The 24,982-nt window shown below is 44.6% G+C and overlaps 1 protein-coding gene across 1 annotated transcript in view; it reads left to right on the top strand.

The window, feature by feature from the left end:
* Nucleotides 1-3,442: 3,442 nt before the first annotated feature.
* The window catches only part of LOC132399950 (deoxynucleoside triphosphate triphosphohydrolase SAMHD1-like), a 48,663-nt gene continuing 27,123 nt past the window's right edge, over nucleotides 3,443-24,982 (top strand). The window contains exons 1-10 of the mRNA XM_059980920.1: nucleotides 3,443-3,947; nucleotides 4,489-4,555; nucleotides 6,014-6,083; nucleotides 7,639-7,799; nucleotides 10,440-10,555; nucleotides 11,822-11,892; nucleotides 13,546-13,698; nucleotides 19,178-19,278; nucleotides 22,817-22,925; nucleotides 24,261-24,352. Coding sequence (XP_059836903.1) covers nucleotides 3,755-3,947; nucleotides 4,489-4,555; nucleotides 6,014-6,083; nucleotides 7,639-7,799; nucleotides 10,440-10,555; nucleotides 11,822-11,892; nucleotides 13,546-13,698; nucleotides 19,178-19,278; nucleotides 22,817-22,925; nucleotides 24,261-24,352 — 1,133 coding nt within the window. The 5' untranslated portion in view covers nucleotides 3,443-3,754. The remainder of the gene's footprint in view (nucleotides 3,948-4,488; nucleotides 4,556-6,013; nucleotides 6,084-7,638; nucleotides 7,800-10,439; nucleotides 10,556-11,821; nucleotides 11,893-13,545; nucleotides 13,699-19,177; nucleotides 19,279-22,816; nucleotides 22,926-24,260; nucleotides 24,353-24,982) is intronic.

The following is a 24,982-nucleotide window of genomic DNA, read 5'->3' as shown; positions in this document are numbered from 1 at the left end:
TCACAGTAGGGATTGTGTACAGTGTCTGGCTTATGCCAAACATAGCATTTAGTCTGAAGGCCAAAAAGCTCAGTTTTGGTTTCATCAGACCACAGAACCTTAGTCTCCCACATGCCCTCTAGAAAACTCTAGCCGAGATTTCATGTGAATTTTTTCATCAGTGGCTTTCTCTTTGTCACTCTCCCATAAGGCTGTGACTGGTGAAGCACCCGGGCAACAGTTGTTGTATGTGCAGTCTCTCCCATCTCAGCTACTGAAGCTTGTAACTCATCCAGAGTTACATAGAAACCCTACAGCACAATACAGGCCCTTTGGCCCACGAAGTTGTGCCAAACACGTCCCTACTTTAGAAATTACTAGGATTACCCATAGCCCTCTATTTTTCTAAGCTCCATGTACCTATCCAAGAGTCTCTTAAAAGACCCTATCATGTCTGCCTCCACCACCGTTGCCGGCAGCTCATTCCACACACTCAGCACTCTCTGCATAAAAAACTTACCCCTGACATCTCCTCTGCACCTACTCCCAAGCACCTTAAACCTGTGCCCTCTTGTGGCAGCCATTTCAGTCCTGGGAAAAAGCCTCTGACTATCCACATGATCAATGGCATTCATCATCTTGTACAGTACACGTCTATCAGGTCGCCTCTCATCCTCAGTGACTAGGAAATTTTCTTGTATCCATCTCCTGACTTGTGCTTTTCAATAACCTTTTCACAGAGTTGCTTGGAGTGTTCCTTTGTCTTCATGGTGTAGTTTTTTCCAGGATACTGACTCACCAGCAGTTGGGCTTTCCAGATACAGGTGTATTTGTATTACAATCCATTGAAACACCTTGATGCACACATGTCTCCAAAAACAGATCTCCATTTAACTAATTACATGACTTCTAAAACCAATTGGCTGCAAGTGCTGATTTGGTGTGTTATATCAAAGTGGTGGGGTTGAGTGAATAATTATGCAATCAATTGTTTTGTGTTTTATATTAGTAATTAATTTATATCTGTTTTCACTTTGACACAGATCTTTTTTTGTTGATCAGTTAAAAAAGCCAAATTAAATCCAGTGTGATTCAGTGTTGGAAAAAAAAACAACATGGAAACTTCCTGGGATTAGGGTGGGTGAATATTCTTTAACCATTTATAGGCACTGTGTGTGTGTATACACACACACACACACACACACACACACACACACATATATATATATAAAGTAGTTAAATAAGTAGTGGAAAAATAGAAATAAAAAGTAGTGAGGTAGTGTTCACAGGTTCAATATCCATTTAGAAATAGGATGGCAGAGGGGAAGAAGCTGTTCCCGAATCATTGAGTGTGTGCGTTCAGGCTCCTGTACCTCATTCCTGATGGTAGCAGTGAGAAGAGGGCATGTCCTGGGTGATGGGGGCCCTAAATGATGGATGCGGCCCTTTTGAGGCATCATTCCTGAAAATGTCCTAGATGCTATGGAGTCTAGTCTCCATATGGAAAAAGTACTTTGATAATAAATTTACTTTGAATTTGACTTTGATCCCTATTACTCCACCTGAATTGACCATGTATTCAACTAGTGAAGTCCTAATCTCCTGGAATTCCCTCGCAAAATCTTTTTCTATCTCTAGCAAACCCTGAGCCAATAGGCTGGTCCTGGACTTATTTTCACTTGGAATAATTTACTTATTATTATTTAATTATCCATGGTTTTATATTGCTATATTTCTACACTATTCTTGGTTGGTGCGACTGTAACAAAACCCAGTTTCCCTCGGGATCAATAAAGTATGTCTGTCCATCTGTCAAATGCCTACAGATGTAACATGGAGATCACTTTGACTGTTTGTGTCACCACCTGGTAATGAGCCTCCAATGCACAGGATGGTAAGACCGCTGTCGACTTAGCCAGCTACCACAGGCACAAGGCTCCCCGCTGTCATGGACAGCTTCCAAAGGCAGTGCCTTAAGAAGATGACATCCATCATTAAGGACCTTCACCACCTGGAGCACGCCCTCCCTATCACCGAGGCCATCTTCAAAAGATGATGTCTCCAAAAGGCAGCATTCATCATTAAAGACTCCTATCACCTCACAAAGTGCTCTCTTCTTCCTCTTACCATCAAAGACCAGGTACAGACACCTGAGCAAGCACATACAATGTTCTTGGAACACTTCTTCCCCTCCACCAACGGACAATGAACCAGCCCACAAAGCCTCACTATCGTTGCTCTCTTTTTGCACTGCTAATTGAATTTAATCCATATATACAAACATCCTTTATACACATGAGGGGTAAAAATCTTTACATTACGTTTCCATCTAAATGTGCAATTTATAGTAATTTATAATAAATAGTATGAACAACAGGACAGTCAATATAACATAGAAATACAGTCCTATCAGCGTGAGTTAATCAGTCTGATGGCCTGGTGGACGAAGCTGTCCTGGAGCCTGTCGGTTCTGGCTTTTATGCTGTGGTACCGTTTCCCGGATGGTAGCAGCTGGAACAGTTTGTGGTCGGGGTGACTCAGGCCCCCAATGATCCTTCGGGCCCTTTTTATACACCTGTCTTTGTAAATGTCCTGAATCATGGGAGGTTCACATCTACAGATGCGCAGGGCTGTCTGCACCACTTTCTGCAGAGCCCTGTGATTGAGGGAAGTACAGTTCCCGTACCAGGCAGGTTTGCCCAATTCTTCACAGGAAAAGCCCTCTTCCCCACCAATGAGCACATCTACATGGAGAATTGCCACAGGAAAGCAGCATCCATCATCAAGGACCCCAACCATCCGGAGCATGCTCTCTTCTCACTGCTACCATCAGGCCGGAGGTACAGGAGCCTTTGGTCCCACACCACCAGGTTCAGGAACAATTATTAACCCTTAACCATCAGGCTCCTGAACCAGTGTGGATAACTTCACTCACCTCAACTGTGAACTGTTCATTAAAAAACCTATGGATTCACTTTCAAAGATTCTACAATTTTTGTTTACTTACTTGCTTGATTGCTTACTCATTTCTTCTTGTATTACAAACAGAAGAGAACCTACAGATTGCTGGTCCGATGAAGGGTCTTGGCAAGAACCATCTACTCTTTTCCATTGATGCTGCCTGGCCTGCTGAGTTCCTCCTGCATTTTGTGCGTATTTCTCGCAGTATTTGCACAGTTTGCCAGTGTTTGGGAGTAGTTTTAAATTGATTCTATTGAATTTCTTCGTTCTATTGTGAATGCCCGCAAGAAATTGAATTTCGGGGTAGTAACTGGTGATATATTGACAATAAATTCACTTTGAACTTCAATCTCCTTTAATCTCTCCGCTCTCGCACTTAACCCATGCCCTCGGTTTGACGTTTTCATTGGGGGGGGGGGGGGAAGAAAACTTCCCCGTGCTTTGATTGCTGGAAAATACAGGCATAAAAGGACTGGAGACAATGTGGGAATTATGCTTTGATACAGAGGACGGGGCATGATTGTTTGGGCTGCAGGGAATCCACAATGTGCTGAATGACCCAACTCTTAAACACATGTTCCTTTTGTGTTTTGCCTGACCCCGGCCCGCCATGATTACTTTGCCGGTAAATGGGACTAGCAGGAGCGGGTACTTGGGGGTTACGGTGTGCAGTCGACCTCTACTGACTGTTAATGCAAAGGAGCGCTGAGCTTTCGAGTGGGAGTGGGCGGACAGTTTGACTGAGTGGCAGCGAAGCAGGAAGCGGGCGTCGATCCGCCGGCAGCGCGCAGCCGCAGGCGGCTCGGGAGGCGAGATGGACCAGGACCAGGGCGCAAGCCGCAAAAGACGGCGGTCCGGCACCCCTGACGGGGGGGCCGCGGACAGGAGGACCCCAGACAGGGGAGTTTTGCCGTCTGGAAGATCGAATTGCCTGGAATGGGACGTGGAGGATGTCTGCGGCTTCCTCCGGATGCAAGGCTGGGAAAAGTTCGAGGAGTTGTTCAGAGGCAAGTATGGAATGAGCCAGATGTGCGAACCCTTCCCGCCCGTGCCGCCTCTTTGGGGAATAAAAACTGTACAGTCTTCCACTGTATTACCTCCCTCAGAACAGTATTGCCGCACGCCGAAGACGTGAACGCGGACGGAGGTGCGACGCTTCCACGATCAGCTCCATTTATCGGTACGCAAGATGTTCCCCAGCGAGATAGGCTTAAGTTTGCTCGTCCTGCAGTCGTTCCGGATGCACATGTCATTGCTTCCTAAGTCGTCCTAAAAAAAAACTTAAAACGTGGCGTGTGTAATCTTAGTAACATTCCGAACATCTTAGCAACATAACAGAGTTTGCTGTGAGTTCGGCGTCGCTGGGGGAGAGAGATGGTTCGTGCTTTGCTGCCGGGTTTGGGTACGCAGATGTTAGTGTTGAGAAGTTTACAAATGGACAGGGCGCTGGTGTCCTTTCTAAAACACAGTCCAGGCTCTGTGGTTTGAGAAGGAATGATTCTTACTGAATTGTGCTTTCACTTTTGGTTTTCTATAACTCTCTAACAGAGGAAAAGCTGTCCGGCGCCACTCTGCCCTATCTGACTAAGGACGATTTGGAAAATTTGGGTGTCAGGTAAGCGTAACCTTAGTCGTTATTGGAATAAATTACTGGAGTACAACTCCCACATAGTCCAGTATTATTTTTATTAGGAGACATTGAAGGGACAATACCGAAACTTAAATTGAATAAGTATCAGAAAAAATTTATAAAAATTGCATTGGCAGTAGCCAGAAAAGTTATCGCAGTTAGTTGGAAATCTGATTTATATTTAACTATGGATCGTTGGAATAATGAAATACATAGTTGTATTCCATTTGAAAAAATTACATACAATCTAAGAAATGAATATGATATATTTTTGAAAATTTGGCTCCCATACCTACAAAAGATAGGATTAAATACATAGGTCCTTTGAAGATAAAATTATAAAGTAATTGGGGAAAGTAAAAATAAATATTAAAATTATTTTGAACTCCATGGAGCATTTGGGGATCCTCCGATATCCAGGCAATCTTTCTCTTCTTTCTTTCTTTTTTCTTTAGATAAGGGTTAAGGGGGGGAGGGGGGAGGGTTAATATTATTTTTCTTACTACTTTATTATCACATTTATTCTTGTAATTTTCTAAAATTTAATACATAAATAATTTTTTAAAAAGTGTAACCTTAGTCGGCGGGACGGGTGGGAGGCGGGACTAACCTGACCGGAGGCATGAGGTTTCTAAAGCAGAGGCAGCCAAAGATTGAAGGGGCAAGGGGAGGAAAGGTGGAATCCCCATCTCTGTGTTTAACTGCACTTGAAGGTTCATACTGCAAGACATAGATAGGAACAGAACCATGCCACTCGGTCCATCGAACCGGATTGACTGTCCCTCGCGACCCGGTTCTTCTCCCTGTAACCTCTGACATCCTTACTAATCTAGAAAATAGATTAGGGATCTATGATTCATAGATCCGCTTTAAATACACCCAATGACTTGGCCTCCACAGCCGTCTGCGGCAATGAATTCCACAGGTTTACCACCCTCCGGCTAAAGAAATTCCTCCTCATCTCCGTCCCAAATCTGAGGCTGCTGCTGAACTTGTAGCACTAGTTTAACTCCCCTGCAGATAGATATTGTATGGGATGTACTCTGCTCTGTGAACTGCTAAAGCAGTATAGGTATAAAGAAAGTATGTAGACACTCCCACTGGGGCACAGGCTCCTGACAGCAGCTCCTCCCAGTCTGCTGTACTGGGCCAATCTTTAATCTGCTCCCAGGTGGAGCCCATCTTTTTTTTTTGCGTATCCTTCCTCTCCCGAGAATGATGTCTTTGGAGCTTCTGTTGGTATCCCTGTAGCTCTTGATGGGATGGAGTGACTAGCCCCATGCCCCATCCTCCTCCTGCAGCCAGGCTTGGGACCACCCATGGAGGAGTTACTACATAGATTGCTGGGAATTAATGTTGACTGTTGCATGGACATATTCTTTTACTGTGTATGGAGGTTCCCTCATTACCATGGAGATGTTTGCTGTTCTATTTTCCATCTAGCACACTGGGAGAGCGAATAAATCTTATCAACTGTATCAGTGCCCTCTGGCAGAGCCCAATTGACGCAAAGGTAAGGGAATGCCTCTGGCAGGGGCGTGAAAACTTAACTGGGTTTCTTCCACTCTCGTTCAGTCACACAAGTGTTGGGATTTAAAGCAGGCTAGGAGCTGGTTGAGGTTGATGGGTGTCTGGGGATGAATAAGGGGCTGATAAGCCACATTATTCAGTGAAAGTCGGAACTATCGGCCAAAGCAGGGGCTCATTATTCCAGAAGGTGAGCAGGTGACGTGAATGGAGCTTTTATGACATGAAGGGATTCCAAAGAGAAGTTTCCATTGGGATGAGAATTGGGAATGGGACCCGTCATCAGTGATGCAGCCTGGGGTCATAGGATGTTTCTGGTCTTTCAACATCAGATCCCCTCACCCAGGCGACCCAGCCGGGGTTAATGAGGCCCCAGTTTATATCCCAGCAGCATTGGTCATGGGTCATAGCCATCCGGAGGCTCGATCAGCAGCCTGTGTGACGGTTGTGATGGCTCTTTGCAGCCCCCATGATGCCAAGGAGTGAGTAGGTTCTACACAGCAAGCAGCTGGCAAATCCTCCATACCCGACTTCTCCAGGCTCACGTCGAGCCCTCCAACTCAGTCTCTGCTCTGACAGTATTTGGCTTTCTTGCATTCCAACACCACCTCAATCCTGTCTTCCCTTAGCACTGCTTCCAGGTTTTTGACAGAATGACCTTGTGAAGCCTCGGATGATGCTGTGATGAAGTCTGGGAACTTTAATTGCTCGCCAAAATTGACTTTCAGTTGCCAGTCTGACACCGGTTTTCTGGTGATCTGGGTTGAGGCTGTGATTGGTCTCCAGCTTTGACAGTGGTTATGGGTGTCTCGGTTGACAGAGGGCCTATTGTTGTTAAAGGCCAAGGAGATATTTTCAACCACTATCTTCAGCACCCAGTCATGGTGCCACCAGTAGCGGACTTCTCCCAGGTCTTTTGGGCAGCTTCTGAGGGATGTGTTCCAGGGTCCCTCAGCCAGGGCGGGGAGAACATGAAGGTGCCTCAGTTTTGCCCCAAGCAGAAAGGATTGCTGGACTAGGCGGGATATCATACACAACCTGGATCATGAACATACTTTGCTGATGTTCTGCCTGCCAGCGGTTGGACCAAGCGATCTGACAGTGTGAAATGTGGAAGCTTTTTCTCCTTGGGGAGGGGGTGGTGGGCTGTGAAACACAGAACCGAAGCAGAAAATGGTGGGGAAACTCAGAGGATCAGATAATATCTGTGGAAGAGATGTTTCAAGTCTGCAACATAGCCTTATTTACTGGGAAGCTCATTAAGACAGCAGTGATGGGGAGGTTTAGAATGATTTTTAGATAGGTTTAGCTGAGTGGTGTGGACAGCAGGCATATTGAGCAGAGTGTATACCCATGGTATAGACTGATCTGTTATATTCTGTTGAGAAAAAGAGAGTTCCAAAATTCCATCTTGTATATACAAGTTTAAAGGAGGAAAGCAGAATAGTACTGACAATACCCAATGAGTCGGGCAGTGTCTTTGACAGAGGGACAGAAAGCTGCCTTGTGATGTGAGCAGAGACCTTTCAATTCCCCCACAGGTGTTCAATGACCCGATCCACGGCCACATTGAGATGCACCCACTGCTGGTCCGCATCATAGACACGCCGCAGTTCCAGCGTCTCCGCTTCATTAAGCAGCTCGGGGGGACGTACTTTGTGTATCCCGGAGCCTCCCACAACAGATTCGAGCACTCCATCGGGTAAGGACTCAGGGAGATTCCAACACTCCATCGGGTAAGGACTGGGAGAGCAGTTTGAGAAGTTATCTAATGGTACGGAACAGAGTGGGCCCTCCAATCCCTGACAATTTGGTTAATGGCACCCCAGCAATCCCCAACAAACTGGATTAACCCTAAAAGCTAAACACAGGGCAATATAGAATGATCAGTTAACCTACCCTGTACTTCTTTGGGTTGTGGACGGAAACTGGTGGACCCAGAGCAAACCCACACATTCCACGAGGAGGACTTACAGAGCCTCATTACAGAACGGCACCAGAATTGAACCCCAAACTGTGGAATGCCTGGAGCTGTAGCAGCACAGTGCAAACTGTTCCACTGCTACGTCAGCTTGGTCAGTGGATCAGTTGGCACGTGTGGGTCTTCCTCCAGAGTCAAAGTTCATCTCCCTGTGACAGTCGGGTGACCCCAGCCACCACACGTGTGGAATGTGGTGGATTTTCTGGGCTGTGCAAGCATTGCAACCAAGTCACAGCTGAGGGTCCCATTGTGTTAGACGAAAATCTTGGTTGGCATCAACTGATTGGGCTGAAGGGCCTGTTTCTGTCCTTCATTTTTAAAAGAAAATCAAAGGCCGATTTAAATCTCACCATAAATCTGTCATCTAGTTCCTGATTCTCCTCCCCAACCCTAGAAAAAGTTCGCTGAGAGCAATTTCACAGCTCCCTCCTCCCACCAACCACTAGTTGAAGACATGAATTCTTGTCTCTGTTCTGTGGTGTTCTCAGTCTGTGTTTACTCTGGTTTGTAAAGAGTTCCCAGATGAGAGTGCATTGTCCAACAGGCAAACAGTGACACGGTATTACTGAGAGGTTGGAGACCAATGGGACAGTGTGGAGCAAACTGGGAGCAAAGTTCAGAACTGAGATCGGAACAGAGGAGAAAATAAACCCAATTAACTGGAGTCTGAAAGCTTGCACTCATACCTCAGTAGCACACTGGAGGAACTCAGCTGGTCAGGCAGCATCCATGGAAATGAACTAAGAGTTGACTTCCTCATTCCTCAATCTTCCCTGTGCGCAAGGGGAACAGTCTGGCCTCTGGCACCACTCTCATCTGAAGTCTGAACAGAGGAATGCCAATTTTATACAGAATTGACTAGCAGTTATTGATGTTGACCATTTGGTAAACGGTTTGAATTCCTTATTTACATGTTCAGTCACCATTCACAAAACAAGTGTTTGTGAGTCAATAGAAACAGCAATCTAACAACCAGTCATACTTTGAAGTCATTAAAGCAATTGTCCCTTAGTTGGTGTTTTTGGCATCATTCTTCTACATTCTTATCTTATCTCCAGTAGACCTGCAAATCCCTCCCTCCATTATGCAAAGGGAAGCTAAGCTCTTCAAAGGCTTTGCTTGCCTGAACACTGTTAACTCTTGCCTTGCCGTAACTACCACATTACAATATGATTTGTCTTTTCCTTTCAGCCTTTGATTTTTTTTAAAAAATAAAGTTACAAAGGAGGAAAATAGGCCCTTCAGCCCATCTAATTCACACTGCTCAGGATTCCCAGGAGCATATTCACTTGCCCACTATTGGCTCGTATTCGTTAAAACTTTCCTATCCATGTAACTGACCGTGTGTGCCTTTTGAATGTTGTTACTGTGCCTATCTCCACCACGTCCTCTGGCAGCTCATTCCGTATACTGACCACGCTCTTTGTGGAAAAAGCTGCCTCTCAGATTCCTATTAAATCTCTCTCTTAAACACATGTCTTCAACCCTAGGGAAAAAAAAACTATGCATTCACCCTGTCTGTGCCCCACATGATTTTATACACCTGTAACACTCACCCAACAGGCTGGTATATGTCTAGGGGAAAATGAGATCCAGCCACACACCACCCCCACCTCCCATACGCGCAGGTGCTGTGGGAATCAAGTTTATGCCTCGCACACACACACAGGATCAAATTCACACCAGATACCGTTATGGAATACACTTTAAAGATTTTACTAAAACTAAAAGAGTACTATGCAATACAGTATATATGAAGGAAAAGAAAATAAAGTAAAAGGCGCCAACTTATCAAAGTTCAGTCAGTTTAGTGCACATCGTTGGAGCTCAACCATCGAACCATTCGACCCCTCGTCACTTTCCTCCAACCTCCACGTCCTCGCACCCGGGACCACCCCAGTGGTCGACCAAGCAGTGCAGCGCACGTCCACCTTCCTTGGCGTCTCCTTCCCACCTCCCCTGAAAAAACCGCGAAACCCCCAAGCTCCCAGCCTCACCAGACAAAATAACATTCCCCATTGGTTAACAAATGAATACAATCCCCATATCAGCAAGTCCAAAGCTAAACAACTGCGAGAGAAAACTACTCTTAAACCAAAGAAGCCATTTTGAGTAACATATACAGGACATTATACACACCTTTATAAGATCTCCTTATTCTCCTTTGCTCCTGTGAATAAAGTCCCAGCCCATTCAACCTCTCTCCATCACTATTGGTTTTAATAACCTGCAGAGTCTATGACAAGGAAACAATTCGTAACAATACTTGGATCAACTGTGGGCATCAGTGGTAATCAATATTTGAAAGGAGATAGTCAAGTAAAGGTTGTGTTTATATATTGTTGTCTCTTTGCCCTGCAGTGTGGCACATCTGGCAGGAGAACTGGTGAAAGCCCTGTCTGGCCGCCAACCGGAACTTCGGATTAACCATCGGGACATCCTGTGTGTTCAGATTGCTGGACTCTGCCACGATCTAGGTGAGGGAATAGCTCTCCCCTCCCTCTCTTCTCTCTTCGTCCATTCCCCATTCTGGCTTCCCCTCACTTCTTCTCTTCTTACTTGCCTATCATCTCCCTCTGATGTTCCTCCTAATTCCCTTTCTCCATGGTCCACTTTCCTATCCGATTCCTCCTTCAGCCTTACCTTTTCTACCTATCACCGCCCAGCCTCTCACTTCAACCCCTCCCCCCTTTCACCCTGCAAGTCTTCGACTATCACCTTCTAGCATGTACTGAATCCCCTCCACCTGCCTTATTCTGGCTTCATTCCCCTTTCTTTTAGTCCTGATGAAGGCTTTTGACCTGAAAAGTCAGCCGTTTGTTACTCTCCGTCGATGCTGCCTGGCTTGCTGAGTTCCTCCAGCATTTTGTGTGTGTGTTCTGTAGGGGCTGAACTGCCCCCCATGTGAAGGCACCACACAGGTGGTGGAGGGGTTGGTGGGGCACCATCCAACCTCTAATATTTTTACATGTTATTTATTGACTTCACAGCTTAGGCTTGAAGCAAAGAGGGATGCCAGTCTCTACCTAAGGAAGTTGGTGTTTGATGGCATCACCCACAAATTAGTAGTTTTTACATTTTGGAGGTCACCTCCAAAATGCAAAAGACCTTCAGCAATGCATAGGAATGCAATAAACAATAAACCGTTCCAGGTTTATTGCCCAGTCTTAGGCATATCGGGTACCAGGTTAGGCCAGTCAGCCCATCTTGTCTGGGCAAGCCAGCAAAGAATAGTTCAGACTAATCTTGTGTTCAGGCTCCAGTCTATGGTTCTCTGGATTGCGACATTCAAGTATTTTTCCAAGTAAAGATAGTTGAGTTGAACAGGGTAGTCGGTGGAGGCCTAGTTGTCTTGGACAATGTCCACCTGAGGTTCCTGACCGATAGTCAGTCTCTACTGAAGAACATGTGCCAGGCAGGGGCAGGATTGGGAGGTGGTATAATGATGTCCACTTCCAAATATTCTGGCATGTGCTGGAAGCCTTTGTTCATCAAGAAGTACAGTTCTGTTGGGTGCTATGGTAACAAAGCAACAATTGGTGTCTTAAATCTCCTAAGCAAAAGATTCTACAATGTGGTTGTAATACAGGTCGCACTAATTGAGGCAGCGATCTGGACTGGCATTCCTATGCATTGCTGAAGATCTATTGCTCTTTGGAGGTGACCTCGTTGATCACATTTGAAACTAACCACCTTCTCACTTGAGTGTCTTTCCATCATAATGCAAATGTCTTGTTTCCCAGGTCATGGACCATTTTCGCATTTGTTTGATGGAAAATTTATCCCCCGGACGCGGAGTGGTTTGCAATGGAAGGTAACATTCTCTGCAGGTTTTGAGTAACGATGGATGGATGTTAGCAGAAATGAGTGGGCTGCGTGCTATCAGTGGGGCTGTGTTTTTGAGGAAGTTCAGTTGGTGTGAAGCTCTAGGTTTCTGGTAAAGGGAATGTCAATAACTTTTCGAAACCTCCTAGGTTTGGTATCTGTTTCATTTCCCTTTGTCATAATACTCTCAGTGGCCACTTCATTGGGTAAAGCTCTACACCCAGTTAATGCACATATCTGATCAACGTTGTGGCAGCAACTCAGTGCAGACAAGGTCAAGAGGTTCAGTTGTTCAGGCCAAACATCAGAATGGTGTAGAAATGTGACCTAAGTGACTTGACCGTGGAATGATTGTTGGTGCCAGACGAGATGGTTTGAGTACCTCAAACTGCTGATCTCCTGGGATTTTCTAGCGTTTAATGAGAATGATGTGGGAAAAACAAAACTAAAAATCCAGTGAGTGGCAGTTCTGTGGGTGAAAATGTCTTGTTATTGTGAGAGGTGAGTGGAGAATAGCCAGACTGGTTCAAGCCGATGGGAAGATGCCAGTAACTCAAATGACCACCCATTTCAACACTCGTGTGCAGAAGAGCATCTCTGAATGCACAACACATTGATCCTTGAAATGGACAGGCTACAGCAGCAGAGACCAAGAATATACACAGTATAGGAGGTACATAATAAAGTGGTTACTGAGTGTATATCAGTGTCCCATGTGCCTGGTGTATGGATTCTGAGTGAGATGTCTCAATCCTGTTTCCCGCGAGCATGGTTCAGTGCCATTGAACTTCCAGTTGTCATGTTGGAAAGATGGTAACATGAAGGCTGGGTTGCATGGCAAGTAGTCCAAAGGTTCACAATGATGAGATAATTTAAAAGGGATTAAATCTGCAACAAAAAGCCAATGTTGTTGTAGCCGGGCCCACTTGTGACCAAATAATAGACAACAGCATGACTGCAGCTTGACTCCAGAAATTGTGGTGTACAGCTGGATATCAGTAAGACTGAAAGAGTACAGAGAAAAGTCACAAGGATGCTACTGAAACTTGACCTGATTTATAGGGAAAGGTTAAATAGTTCAAGACTTAATTCTACACTGGAGCATAGAAGAATGAGGGGAGATTTGTCAGGAATACAAAATTGAGGGATATAGATAGAGAAAGTGCAAGCAGGCTTTTTCCACTGAAGTTGAATGACATTAGAACTAGAGTTCATAGGTTAAGGGTGAAAGGTGAAATGTTTAAGGGGAACATCATGCAGAACTTCTTCATTCAGAGAGCAGTGTGGGTGAGGAAGGAGCTGCCGGTGGAAGTCGTGGATGCAGATTCGATTTCAAGATTCGAGAACTTTAGAGGGGTTATAGTCCAGGTGCAGATCAAGGGAGCTCAATAGATTAATAGTTTGGCATGGACTGCATGGGTCAAAGGGCCCGTTTCTGTGCTTGAGTGTTGTATGTTCTCAAATGGAGTTGAACATGTATTGTGCAGAGGGCAGATTTAGAATGAGCCAAATGCTGGCAAATGGGAATTGCTTGGTCAGCATAGACCAGATGGGCCAAAGGGCCTGTTTCCATGTTGTGCGACTACAGCAATTAATCTGGGGTTAGAATGACGACTTGTTCTCTTATTTGTTATTGGTGCAGCACGAGAATGCTTCAATAGAGATGTTCGATCACTTGATCTCCTCCAATAAGTTGGATGGGGTGCTACAGAGCTATGGCCTGGAGCTGTCAGAAGACTTGGTGTTTATAAAGGAAATGATCCATGGTGTGGGTGCTCATTGTAAGGGCTCGGTGGTAAGTAATATTGTTTGAACCAAGGAACTTCAATAGGTTTAATAGCTACATTTAATGTCAGAGAAATGTTTACGATATACATCCTGAATTACTCTTCTTCTTCGCAAAAGTCAACGAAAAAAGAGGAATGCCCGAGAGAACAAATGACAGTTAAACGTTAGAACGCCAAAGCCCCCCAGCTCCCCCTTCCCACGTGCAAGCAGCAGCAAGGCAACACCCCCCCCCCCAACCCAGCAAAAAAGCATCAGCAGCCTCAATAAAGACACAGACTTGCAGTACTACTCCTTCACCTGGTAATTTGACATACCACAACCCCTCTCGCTCCCTAATAAGGGAAACAGAGATGTCCCCATTTCACAGTGAGAGGGGAGACATAACGAACAGCTCGCTGATTTATGATGTTAAAAGTCTGTTGCGTCGCTTTCTCCGATTTGGACACGTAACCCATGGATCTTTCCGATGTTCCGTGTTTTCCCGTGACTCCTCAGTCAGGGGCACCAGCCTTGAGTCAGCACGTCTCCAGCACCATGAAAATCCGGCACCCTGAAGACACGCTAGTCTTCCAGGCCATGTCGGGTCGTGAGGTCCTGAGAGCAGGTCCCACTCCCGCAAAGAACTGAAGTCAAAGTGTAACTCCAGGTCAGGATCTTCAAAAGAACCTTGGAAAGGATTTTAAAAAAAGAGATGAAAGAGAGAAATTGAGCTGCTTCTGAAGTTGAAAGCAGAGGAGTCACCGTTTAGCACCATCTTGACTTTGCTCTGCCCTCCGAGTCTCGAGTAAAGGAACTCGAATAGAAGCTGGAAGTCGCCCCACCCCATTCCTCTATTCCCCACCCTGACCTATTACTACTTCTCACCTGCCTATTACTTTCCCCGGGTCTCCCTCCCTTTCTCCTATTGTCCACTCTCCTCTCATCAGAGTTTTTCTTCTCCAACCCTTGACCTGTTCTACCCACTTGGCTTCACCTTCCCCTACTCCCACCTTTTTAATTCAGGCATCTGCCCCCCCCCCCCCCATTCCCTCAGTCCTGCTGAAGGGTTTCAGCTCAAAACGTTGACCATTTACTCTCTTCCGTGGATGCTGCCTGACCTGCTGAGTTCCTCGGCCATTTTGTGTGGGTTGTCCGTTATAAGTTGCCTTTCTATTTCTGTTTGCCACATAACTGAATGGTAATACCAACCGTCCTTTCTGCCTGGAGCTCCTGGGTGCTATCCAGTAATTCTTGCAGAGTATGTCTGTGTAACGTTGTGGATAAAGGTAGACGCTTCTGGTGGCTGCATAGGTGAAGACTGCTGAGGCTTGCCAGCAGGTCGTCAGAGCAAATGACATTCAACAGAAGTAAACTTCTAAATCCCTAGCAGCATATTTACAAACCTCATGTTCACCCTTCAGTGTATTTGCGTTCCTTCTGTAAATGCCAGAGCTGTGTGCACAGTTTTGATTCAGCTGGTCAGACAGCATTTATTGAGGGGAATAAACAGTCGACAGTATGGGCCGAGACTTTTGCCCAGCCTGGTAGCGTAGTGGTTAGCACAGCGCTTTACAATGCTGATGACCTGGGTTCAATTCCTGCTATTATAGACAATAGACAATAGGTGCAGAAGTAGACCATTCGGCCCCTCGAGTCTGCACCGCCATTCTGAGATCATGGCTGATCATTCACTATCAATACCCAGTCCCTGCCTTGTCCCCATATCCCTTGATTCCCCTATCCATCAGATATCTATCCAGCTCCTTCTTGAAAGCATCCAGAGAATTGGCCTCCACCGTCTTCCGAGGCAGTGCATTCCACACCTCCACAACTCTCTGGGAGAAGAAGCTCTTCCTCAACTCTGTTTTAAATAACTGACCTCTTATTCTCAATCCATCCCCTCTGGTACTGGACTCTCCCAACATCTGGAACATATTTCCTGCCTCAATCCTATCAAATCCTTTAATTATCTTAAACATTTCAATCAGATCCCCTCTCAATCTCCTCAATTCCAGCGTGTACAAGCCCAATCTCTCCAATCTCTCTGCGTAAGACAGCCCTGCCATCCCAGGAATCAACCTAGTGAATCTACGCTGCACTTCCTCAATTGCCAGAATGTCCTTCCTTAAACCTGGAGACCAAAACTGTACACAATATTCCAGGTGTGGTCTCACCAGGGCCCTGTACAAATGCAAAAGAACATCCTTGCTCTTGTATTCAATTCCCCTTGTAACAAAGGCCAACATTCCATTTGCCCTCTTCACTGCCTGTTGCACTTGCTCATTCACCTTCATTGACTGATGAACTAGGACTCCTAGGTCTCTTTGCATTTCTCCCTTACCTAACTCTACACCGTTCAGACAATACTCTGCCCTCTTGTTCCTGCTTCCAAAGTGGATAACTTCACATTTATTCACATTGAATGACATCTGCCAAGTATCTGCCCACTCACCCAGTCTATCCAAGTCACCCTGTATTCTCCTAACGTCCTCTTCGCATGTCACACTGCCACCCAGTTTAGTATCGTCAGCAAACTTGATATAGTTTTCAATTAATAGTATTCCTTGTAAGGAGTTTGTATATTCTCCCCGTGACCATGTGGGTTTCCTCCGGGATTTCCGATTTCCTCTCCCACAGACCAAAGACATAACTGGTTGGTCAGTTAACTGATCGTTGTAAATCATCCTGTGATCAGGCTGGGTAACGTGGCTGGATGGGCCAGTAGAGTCAATTCCGTGCATTATCTCAAATAAATAAATAAACAAACTCTTCGTCGGGTCTGGAAAAGATGAATGAAGGGTGTTGGCTTGAAATGTCAGCTGTTTATTCCACTTCATAGATGGGGCCTGACTTGTGCGTGCGTGTGTGTGTTGCTTAGCATGTCCAGCATTGTAGAATCTCTTGTGTTTATGATTTGTAACTATAGTCTTGGTGTCTGAAATGTAGCCTAGCAAGTATTTTGCAACATTGTAACTTGAAGTCCACATTTCTCATTTCAATGCCCTCAAGGCAGGTATATTCGAGGGTCTATAGGCAGAATCCTCCATCGGTCAGGGTCGACCATGGATGTTGCATCCTAGCTTTCTAGATATACAAGCCAGGGGGGTACACTAAGATGAGCAAGCTGTTGCCCGTGTAGCAAGCTCCCTCCCCTTCTCCACACATCTGATGAACCCGAAGGAAGAGTGGAGATTGGCACAGTTTGGCACCGCCGGAGTTGCCAGTCAGTGTTGAATTCAACATACGACTGCCTTACGGAATCCAGTTGTAGAGTTTTTCCCCTTGGGATTTACTCCTGAAGCCTTCCCCATGAGTGGGTATCGCCGCACGGCAGCAGAGGTCAGAGTGGAGTTTTCCTTCTCGATGAGCTGCCAACCACAGTTGATGAGCCCCATCTGCCCAAAGCCACTGGTATTAATGTGCCAGTAACCTGTCTTTGTCCCTTCTCCTGTCAGTAGAAAATGTTTAGCTGGGCTTAGTAGCTTGGCCACGTGAAGCCCAGGAGCTGGACTTGGTTGAGAGAGGCTATTTGAGATGCACCCCATTAGAACTTATCCCCACTACCTTCAGCTATAACAACCATCTGTGTTTATTAGTGATCCATATGGGCCTATCGTTTACTCCACATGTCCATACCTTGTTTGCTCTTCCAAAGTGCTTCACCTTGCATCTGTCACAATTTAATTTCTTATGCTCTGTCCAAGATTCCAACTGATCTGTGTCATTCTGTTCCCCGGGACAAGTTTCCTCATGGTCTTTAAGATCAATTTTCCTGTTACGTGCAGACTTGTATCTTCTCCATTTGCAGCCGAATAGTTGATGTGCAAACACCAAAGCTGCTAGCACTGGTCCCAATGTGAAAAGCAATCCTCCAGTATTACCCTCTACCTCCTAACTTTAACAGAACAATTTCAGATCCATGCATTCCGGCCTTTTCAAACAGCCAACTACGTTGGACCTTGTCAAAGTCCGTACAGCGAACATCCACCACGTTTCCCTCATCGATATGCTTATCTATATCCTCAAAACAAATCAGTTGCATTACTGAACACAAGAGATTCCACAGGTGCTGGAAATCCAGAGCAACGCACACTAAATTCTGGAGGAACTCAGCAAGTTGGGAAGTATCTATGGAGAGGAATAAACAGATGGTATTAGGACATTTGTCACATTTATGAGACAGGATTTCTATGAATAATGCTATGCTGATGATCCCAAATCAATCCCTGCATTTCCACGTCATAATTGGTGTGCATCAGAATTTTTCCAATAGTTTTCCTTTCTCTGAAGAAAGATCTATTGGCTTTTAGTTCCTTGAATAATCCCTGATGCCCTTCTTGAACAAGTAACATCATTTTCTTTCCTCCAGTCACCAGGTTCTTCAAAATGTAAAAATGGATATTAAACTGGAACCCATGAACACTACCTCACTAATTTTTTCCCTTTTTTTAAAATACTTATTTAACTATATATTTTAAATTAATATATATATTTTAAATGTATTTATATACACAATGCATTTTATATATAAATATATCTATTTATTCAATTAATATATATTTAATAAATATTTTAAAAATTAGTATATATTTAATGTAAGTTACAGTTTTTATTATGTATTGCAGTGTACTGCTGCTGCATGACAATAAACTTCATGACATAAATGCCAGTGATATTAAACCTGATTCTGAAAATGTCCACCAGGATCTGTTGGATCGTGGTGATAATTTTCCAGTGGTTTGGAAGTCAACAATGAGACATAAAACGTGAAGGTTATGGCCATTTTATGAAGTATGCGAGCAAATGTCAAAGAAAGTAGAAGATGTGGTCGTGTGATACTCAGACCAGAGATGACAACTTTGCAGTGATAGTCGTTAACCTGTATAATAGCCAATTTCAGGTGTATGACCTGCTGCAGAATAACTGAGATTCCTCTGGAGAATATCAAATTAGCTGTACTGCAATTAGTAAATTCACAGGAGAATTACATATATATAAGTGATTATACAGTGTAAAAACTATAAGTATAGGAAAGTTGAGCGCCAAGAAAAATAATAGAGAAGTAACAATTCTACACCCTAATCCAAGAATCTCCTCCCTTGCCTTTCATAGTAGACTGAGATGCATCTTATCAGACCCTGGGGATTTGTCGAGCTTTGTGTCCCAAGACATCTAGTACCTCTTCTTAAATGTCAGCATGCTCTATAAAATCACAGTACCTTGCCCTGAAGTCTCCCTCTACCATGTCCTTGGTAAGTACAGAGTAGGTTTCATTAAGGACTTCACCCACACCCCCATCTCCACTCACAGTTCGCCCCTTTGACTCCTGTTGCTGATCTGTTGGGCGAGGTGCTACCTCTCATCCTGGGCCAGTACGGTTTGGTTTTCCCACTGGGGTTGCATTCGGTCTGTGTGATGTGGAGGGAATGAGGGAGAGCCTGAGTGGTGGATCCATCTTCACTCCCTGTGCGCTGCTCATCACTAACTCTGCTCTCTAATCTCCCCAGTGGCCGTACAAGGGTCGTCCTAAGGAGAAAAGCTTTCTGTATGAAATCGTTGCCAATAAGCGAACTGGGATTGATGTCGATAAGTGGGATTACTTTGCCAGGTATGTAGGCCTCTCTGTAGTCTTTGTCAACTGCTGATAAGTGTTTCATCATCTCTGACTTTTCTCAGAGTGAGCTTACCAAGAACATGGCTTAGTTAATTTGGACAAAACTTAATTGTTTCTACTGGAAGCACGCTCTGATAAACAGAAATGGTCAAATCGTATTTCTCTGTGTTTTCCAGTTCCCCTCGCATCCATGTGCTTCCTTGAACATTTCCCTTGCCTGCTTTAAATGAAAACTTTCTATTCAGTCTTTTTTTCTCTCCCATCAAACTAAATGATCATTTCTGTATTGATCGATCGAAAGCCATGAAGTTAACTCTTAGCTGTTATCTAAGAAAAGAAGTGCTGACATTGGAGAGGCTTCAAAAGAGGTTCACAAATGCCTTTCAATCCCAGAATCTCGATATCTCTGGGCCTGTACTCACTGGCATTCAGAAGAATGAAGGGCAACCTCATTGAAACCTTTCGAATGTTGAAAGGCCTTGATAGAATGGATGTGGAGAGGATGTTTTCTATGGTGGGAGAGTCTAAGAACAGAGGACACAGCCTCAATAGAGGGGCATCCTTTGCCACAGGCAGCTGTGGAGGTAAAGTCTTTACATATATTTAAGGCAGAGGTTGATAGATTCTTGATTGGTCAGGGCATGAAGGGATACAGGGAGAAAGGTTGAGGATGGGGCTGAGAGAGAAAATGAATCAGCCATGATGAAATGGCAGAGTAGACTCAATGGCCTGATTCTGTTCCTATGTCTAATATGGTCTTATTCACTAGTTAATTTCATGATTCCTGACTCAGGGATTTGAGACATTACAACCAATATAAAATGTCAACTTCTGGATTAATTCTTCCAGAAAAGGAGGCAAAAAATGAAATTAACCCATTGCGATTTGGAATTGAAATTGAGAAGCAGAGTTTTTCCCTTCATTAGGGATGTTAGAATGTTGAGATGTAAGCCCTTTGACTAATGTCATCTGTGCGAGCACTCACCAGCTGGCGTGTCTGCTTTAGTACGTAGTTTGCCCTGGCCTGAACCATGTAGATGGGTCTTAGCTCGGTACGGGCAACTGCTCTGCCCAAGGCTGCGTGGAATTGCAGAGCTGTGGACACGTCTCAGTCCATCGTGAAAACCAGCTTTCCCTCCACGAGCTCTGTCTACGCTTCCCGCTGCCTCAGCGGCCGGTGTGTGACCCTAGAGAGGTTGGTCCTGACTCAACTCTGAGCCCTGGTCAGGGCAGCCTCCCATTCCATGCAGTTTTCCTACCAGGAGCACATTGGAGTCGATGATGGCTGTCATCTAGCTGCTGAGCAGAGCCTATTCCCATTTGGATAAGCAGGCCAGCACTGTGAGGATTATGTTTTTCAATTTCTCAAGTGCCTTCAATACCCTCATTGCTGGGGGTAAAGCTCCGATCAATGTAGATTGGCACTTCCATTGTATCCTGGATAATGGACTATCTGACTGGTAGACCACAGTTTGTGCAGCTTCAGAGCTGTTTGTCAGACATGGCTATAAGCAGCATTGGGGCTGTACTGGCTCCCTTCCTGTTTACCCTGTATACCTCAGACTTTAGATACAACACTGAGTCACATCATCTGCAGAAATTCTCTGATGACTCAGCAATAGTTGGGTCTATAAAGGGAGGACGGGAGGATGAATACAGGACCCTGGTGGAGGACTTTGTCAAATGGTGCCAACTGAATCATCTGCAGCTCAACATCAGTAAGAGAAAGGGGATAATGATGGGCTTTAGGAAGACTAAGCCTGCACTGTTACTATTGATGGTGAGGATGTGGATGTGCTGAGGATCTACAAGTACCTGGGATGCACCTGGATGAGAGACTGAGTGGAGCACCTACACAGAAGTTGTGTACAAGAAGGGCCAGAGTCACCTCTACTTCCTGAGGAGACTGAGGTCCTTTGGAGTGTGCAGGCCTCTCCCTCACGTGTCCTACCAGTCTGTAGTCACCAGTACAATCTTCTATGTGGTGGTGCGCTGGGGCAATGGCATCAACATGGGTGATGCCAACAGGCTCAATAAACTGATTAGAAAGGCTGGCTCTGTTGTAGGGGTCAAACTGGACACACTGGAGGCTGTGGTAGAACAAAGGACCCTACGGAAAATCCTGGCAATTCAGGACAATGTTCCTCAGCCTCTGCATGCCACCTCGGCTGAACAGAGGAGCACTTTTAGTAATAGACTAAGACAACTGCGCTGCTCCAAAGAGTGCTATGAGGTCATTCTTGTTCTCGGCCATCAGGCTTTACAATGAGTCAACTTATAGCCGGGGAAATGATGACCCCTCTTGTTAGACTGTTTGAGGTAACTTAACTTTTATTCTTTTTACTGTGACTCTGTAATTTCATTTGGAATCAATATAGTGTCTATTTATCTATCTAAAGCAGCCAGCTTTAAAGACCCCATCCCACCACCACCCCAGACTGTCGTCTTCTATCAGGTAGAAAATGGGAAAGATGGACCAGGTTCAAAGACAGATTCTGTCCCACTGTTCAAAGTTCAAACTAAATTCATTATCATATACGTATACAGTATGTCACCATATACTACCTTGAGATTCATTTTCTTGCAGGCATTTACAGGAAAATGAGGAAATAGACTTGAATGACTACATAATAAAGATTGACAAATGTACAGTGTGCAAAAGAGAACAAGTTATTCCAATAATCAATTAAAAATAAACTAAATAAATAATACTGAGAACATGAGTTGTGGGTTCCTTGAAAGTGAATGCATAGCGTGAACAAATCTGGCTAATCTCCTCTGACCTCTCTCAATAACGAGCTGTTTTCGCCTACGTAGCCGCCACTGCGTGGATGTCTCTTGTTTTGTCTTCATCATTCTTTGTAAACCTCAGAGAGTATTGTGCATGAAAACAGACAGACAGACGCACTTTATTGATCTCGAGGGAAATTGGATTTCATTACAGTCGCACCAACCAAGAATAGTGTAGAAATATAGAAATTCAAAACTATAAATAACATAAAAATAAAATATAATAAAACATAAAACCATAATAACTAAATAATAATAATTAAATTAAGCCAAGTGGAAATAAGTCCGTCCCACATCAGTAATCCCAGATCAGTAATTTCAGAGATACTCAAACCTCCCCATCTGGCACCAGCAATCATTCTATTGTCCTGCTGAAGGGTCTCGGCCCAAAACATCAACTGTACTCTTTTCTATAGTTGCTGCCCAGTCTGCTGAGTTCCTCCAGCATTCTGTGTGTGTCGCTCAGATTTTCTCTTGTTTGTGACTATGCTCAAGTCATTTAGATCACATTTTTTCCCCAATTCAGATATTTGGTCTGAACAACAGCTGAACCTCTTGATCTTGTCTGCATGCTTTTATGCATCGACTGCTACCACATTATTGGTTGATTAGATAATTGCATTAATGAGCGGGTATACAGTTGTACTTAATAAAAGTTGCCACTGAACTGTATGTAACAATAAACCAAATACCAATGACATGGCAGAGGCAGCTATTAACATGTCTCTTCTTGCCCCTAAAGGGACTGTCACCATCTTGGAATCAGAAACAACTTTGACTTTCAACGTTTCCTCAAGTTTGCTCGAGTTTACGAAGTCAAAAAAAAGAAGGTCATTTGCACTCGAGATAAGGTGATGAATGTTCTAAGATGTAATGGGAGTCTCTTGAGTTTGTTTGCCAAAGCTCATGCAGTCTGACACTAATTGCAACAGTTCTGCTGATGCCAGAAATGTTATCTCAGTGGTACTTGAACTGAAGAGGTGCACACAAACCATTGATGCCTTTAATCATGATTGCCCCAATCATATTCACTGTGACCTCTGTTCTTAATGAACTAAACTCTGTTCTCTCCTATTGGTGAGAACCTCCTCACAGTTCCCATGTAAATTTATTACCAAAGCACATATCTGTCACCGTATATAACCCTGAGATTCATTTTCTTGCAGGCAATAAAGAGTGTATAAAAGAAACACTTTTAAGGCTCCTCCGGAGCCATATTCCTCCAGATATCCCTGGACTCCAGTTTTCCCTCATGTATTGGCCCCACTTTTGGTGTTGGGAGTTTAAATATTGAATTCCCTTTTAAGTTCCCTTTGCACGACTGGGTGGCATAGTAGCATAGTGGTGAGCACAACGCTTGGCAGTACAGGTGGCCTAGGTTCAATTCCCACCGTTGCTTGTAGAGTTTGTATGTTCTTTCCCGTGACTGTGTGGGTCTCCTCCCACATTCCAAAGGTGTACTTGCTGGTAGGTTAATTGGTCATTGTAAATTGTCCCATGATTAGGCTAGGGTTAAATCGGGGGGTTGCTGGGCAGCACGGCTCAAAGGGCCAGAAGGGCCTGTTCCACACTGTATCTCAATAACTAAATAATAAAAGTAACTGAGCACTTTAAGATCCACTTCTGACCGGAGTCACCTGGTTTGCCACCCGTGACTAATTTTGTTCAGGAGCAGAGCAGTTTTTACATTTTGAAGCCTTATGTAGATGTTTTTTGTATTTATTTTAAACCTGTGGAATCTGTTGTTGTGACTAAAACTGAGCAAAACACAGGATCTGTATCTGGGAAATAAAAGTGTTTATTTTCACAGCCGTCATTCAGGAGAGGGAGGACGTGTGTGTGTCCAGGAGAATCTTACTCTCCCGACGCAGTGCTTTGCCCTTCCCCAACATAAAGATAACACAAAAAGTTTAACTACAGTTTCAATTGCTATAATCACCTACTTTATCAGTTTGCATGTAGTCCGGTAAATGCACAGAATTACATACTTACAACGTTGGCATATTGAAATTAAAGTCCGTGAATGCTTTGGATTATAATGGGGCAAAGGTCCTAGTCTTATAATCAGTGGATAGTTTTCATTGCCAAAGTGGCAGGATTGCTCACTGCTGCAATCAGCTCCTGACATACACACAATGATAAGGGTGAAATGACCTCTCCCTCTGCTTTTCCACCTTTCCCTGCAGGAGGTTGGCGATCTGTACAACATGTTTCACACGCGCAATACCTTGCATCGCAGGGCCTATCAGCACAGAGTGGTCAACATCATTGAGAGCATGTGAGTATTCCTGCAGTGTGGCTGGTACGGTGCTTTCACTCATTTTACACCCTTGTGTCCACCCACTCATCTTCTCCCAGTCCTTGTGCTGGTGAAGGGCACTGGCTTGTGTGAAAGGCACTGTGACCACACGGGTCAGCCTATGGCTACTAACTGGCAGATAATTTGGTCACTCCTTTTACTAACCAGAACGTGGAGTGTTTATTTCAAGAGCAAACACGAGGAAATCTGCAGATGCTGGAAATTTAAACAACAACACACACACAATGCTGGTGGAACACAACAGGCCAGGCAGCATCTATAAGCAGAAGCACTGTTGACATTTCAGGCTGAGACCCTTCGTCACCAGCATTTTGTGTGTGTTGTGGAGTGTTTGTTGCAGAGTTCACTCGAGTGTTGCTGAATCTGAACACGTGTTTCCTTACCCTTCCTCTCCCATAGCCCAAGTAAGCTGAGGCCATTCCCACATCCATTTCTTGTGTTTGCTGTCAACATCAGAAGGAGGCTGTAGGAAGGTCTTCTCGCATATTAAACAACTCAAAGCTGACATTGCTTTCCTTCAAGAAACTCATATCCGTTGTTCTGATAATTCCCGGCTTTTGTCAAAGTGGGCAGGTCAGCATTTTCATT

Source organism: Hypanus sabinus, chromosome 9 (assembly GCF_030144855.1).
Source record: "Hypanus sabinus isolate sHypSab1 chromosome 9, sHypSab1.hap1, whole genome shotgun sequence".
Taxonomy (NCBI): domain Eukaryota; kingdom Metazoa; phylum Chordata; class Chondrichthyes; order Myliobatiformes; family Dasyatidae; genus Hypanus; species Hypanus sabinus.
The sequence above is the reverse complement of the archived record's forward strand: the minus strand, read 5'-3'. Positions and strand labels throughout refer to the sequence as shown.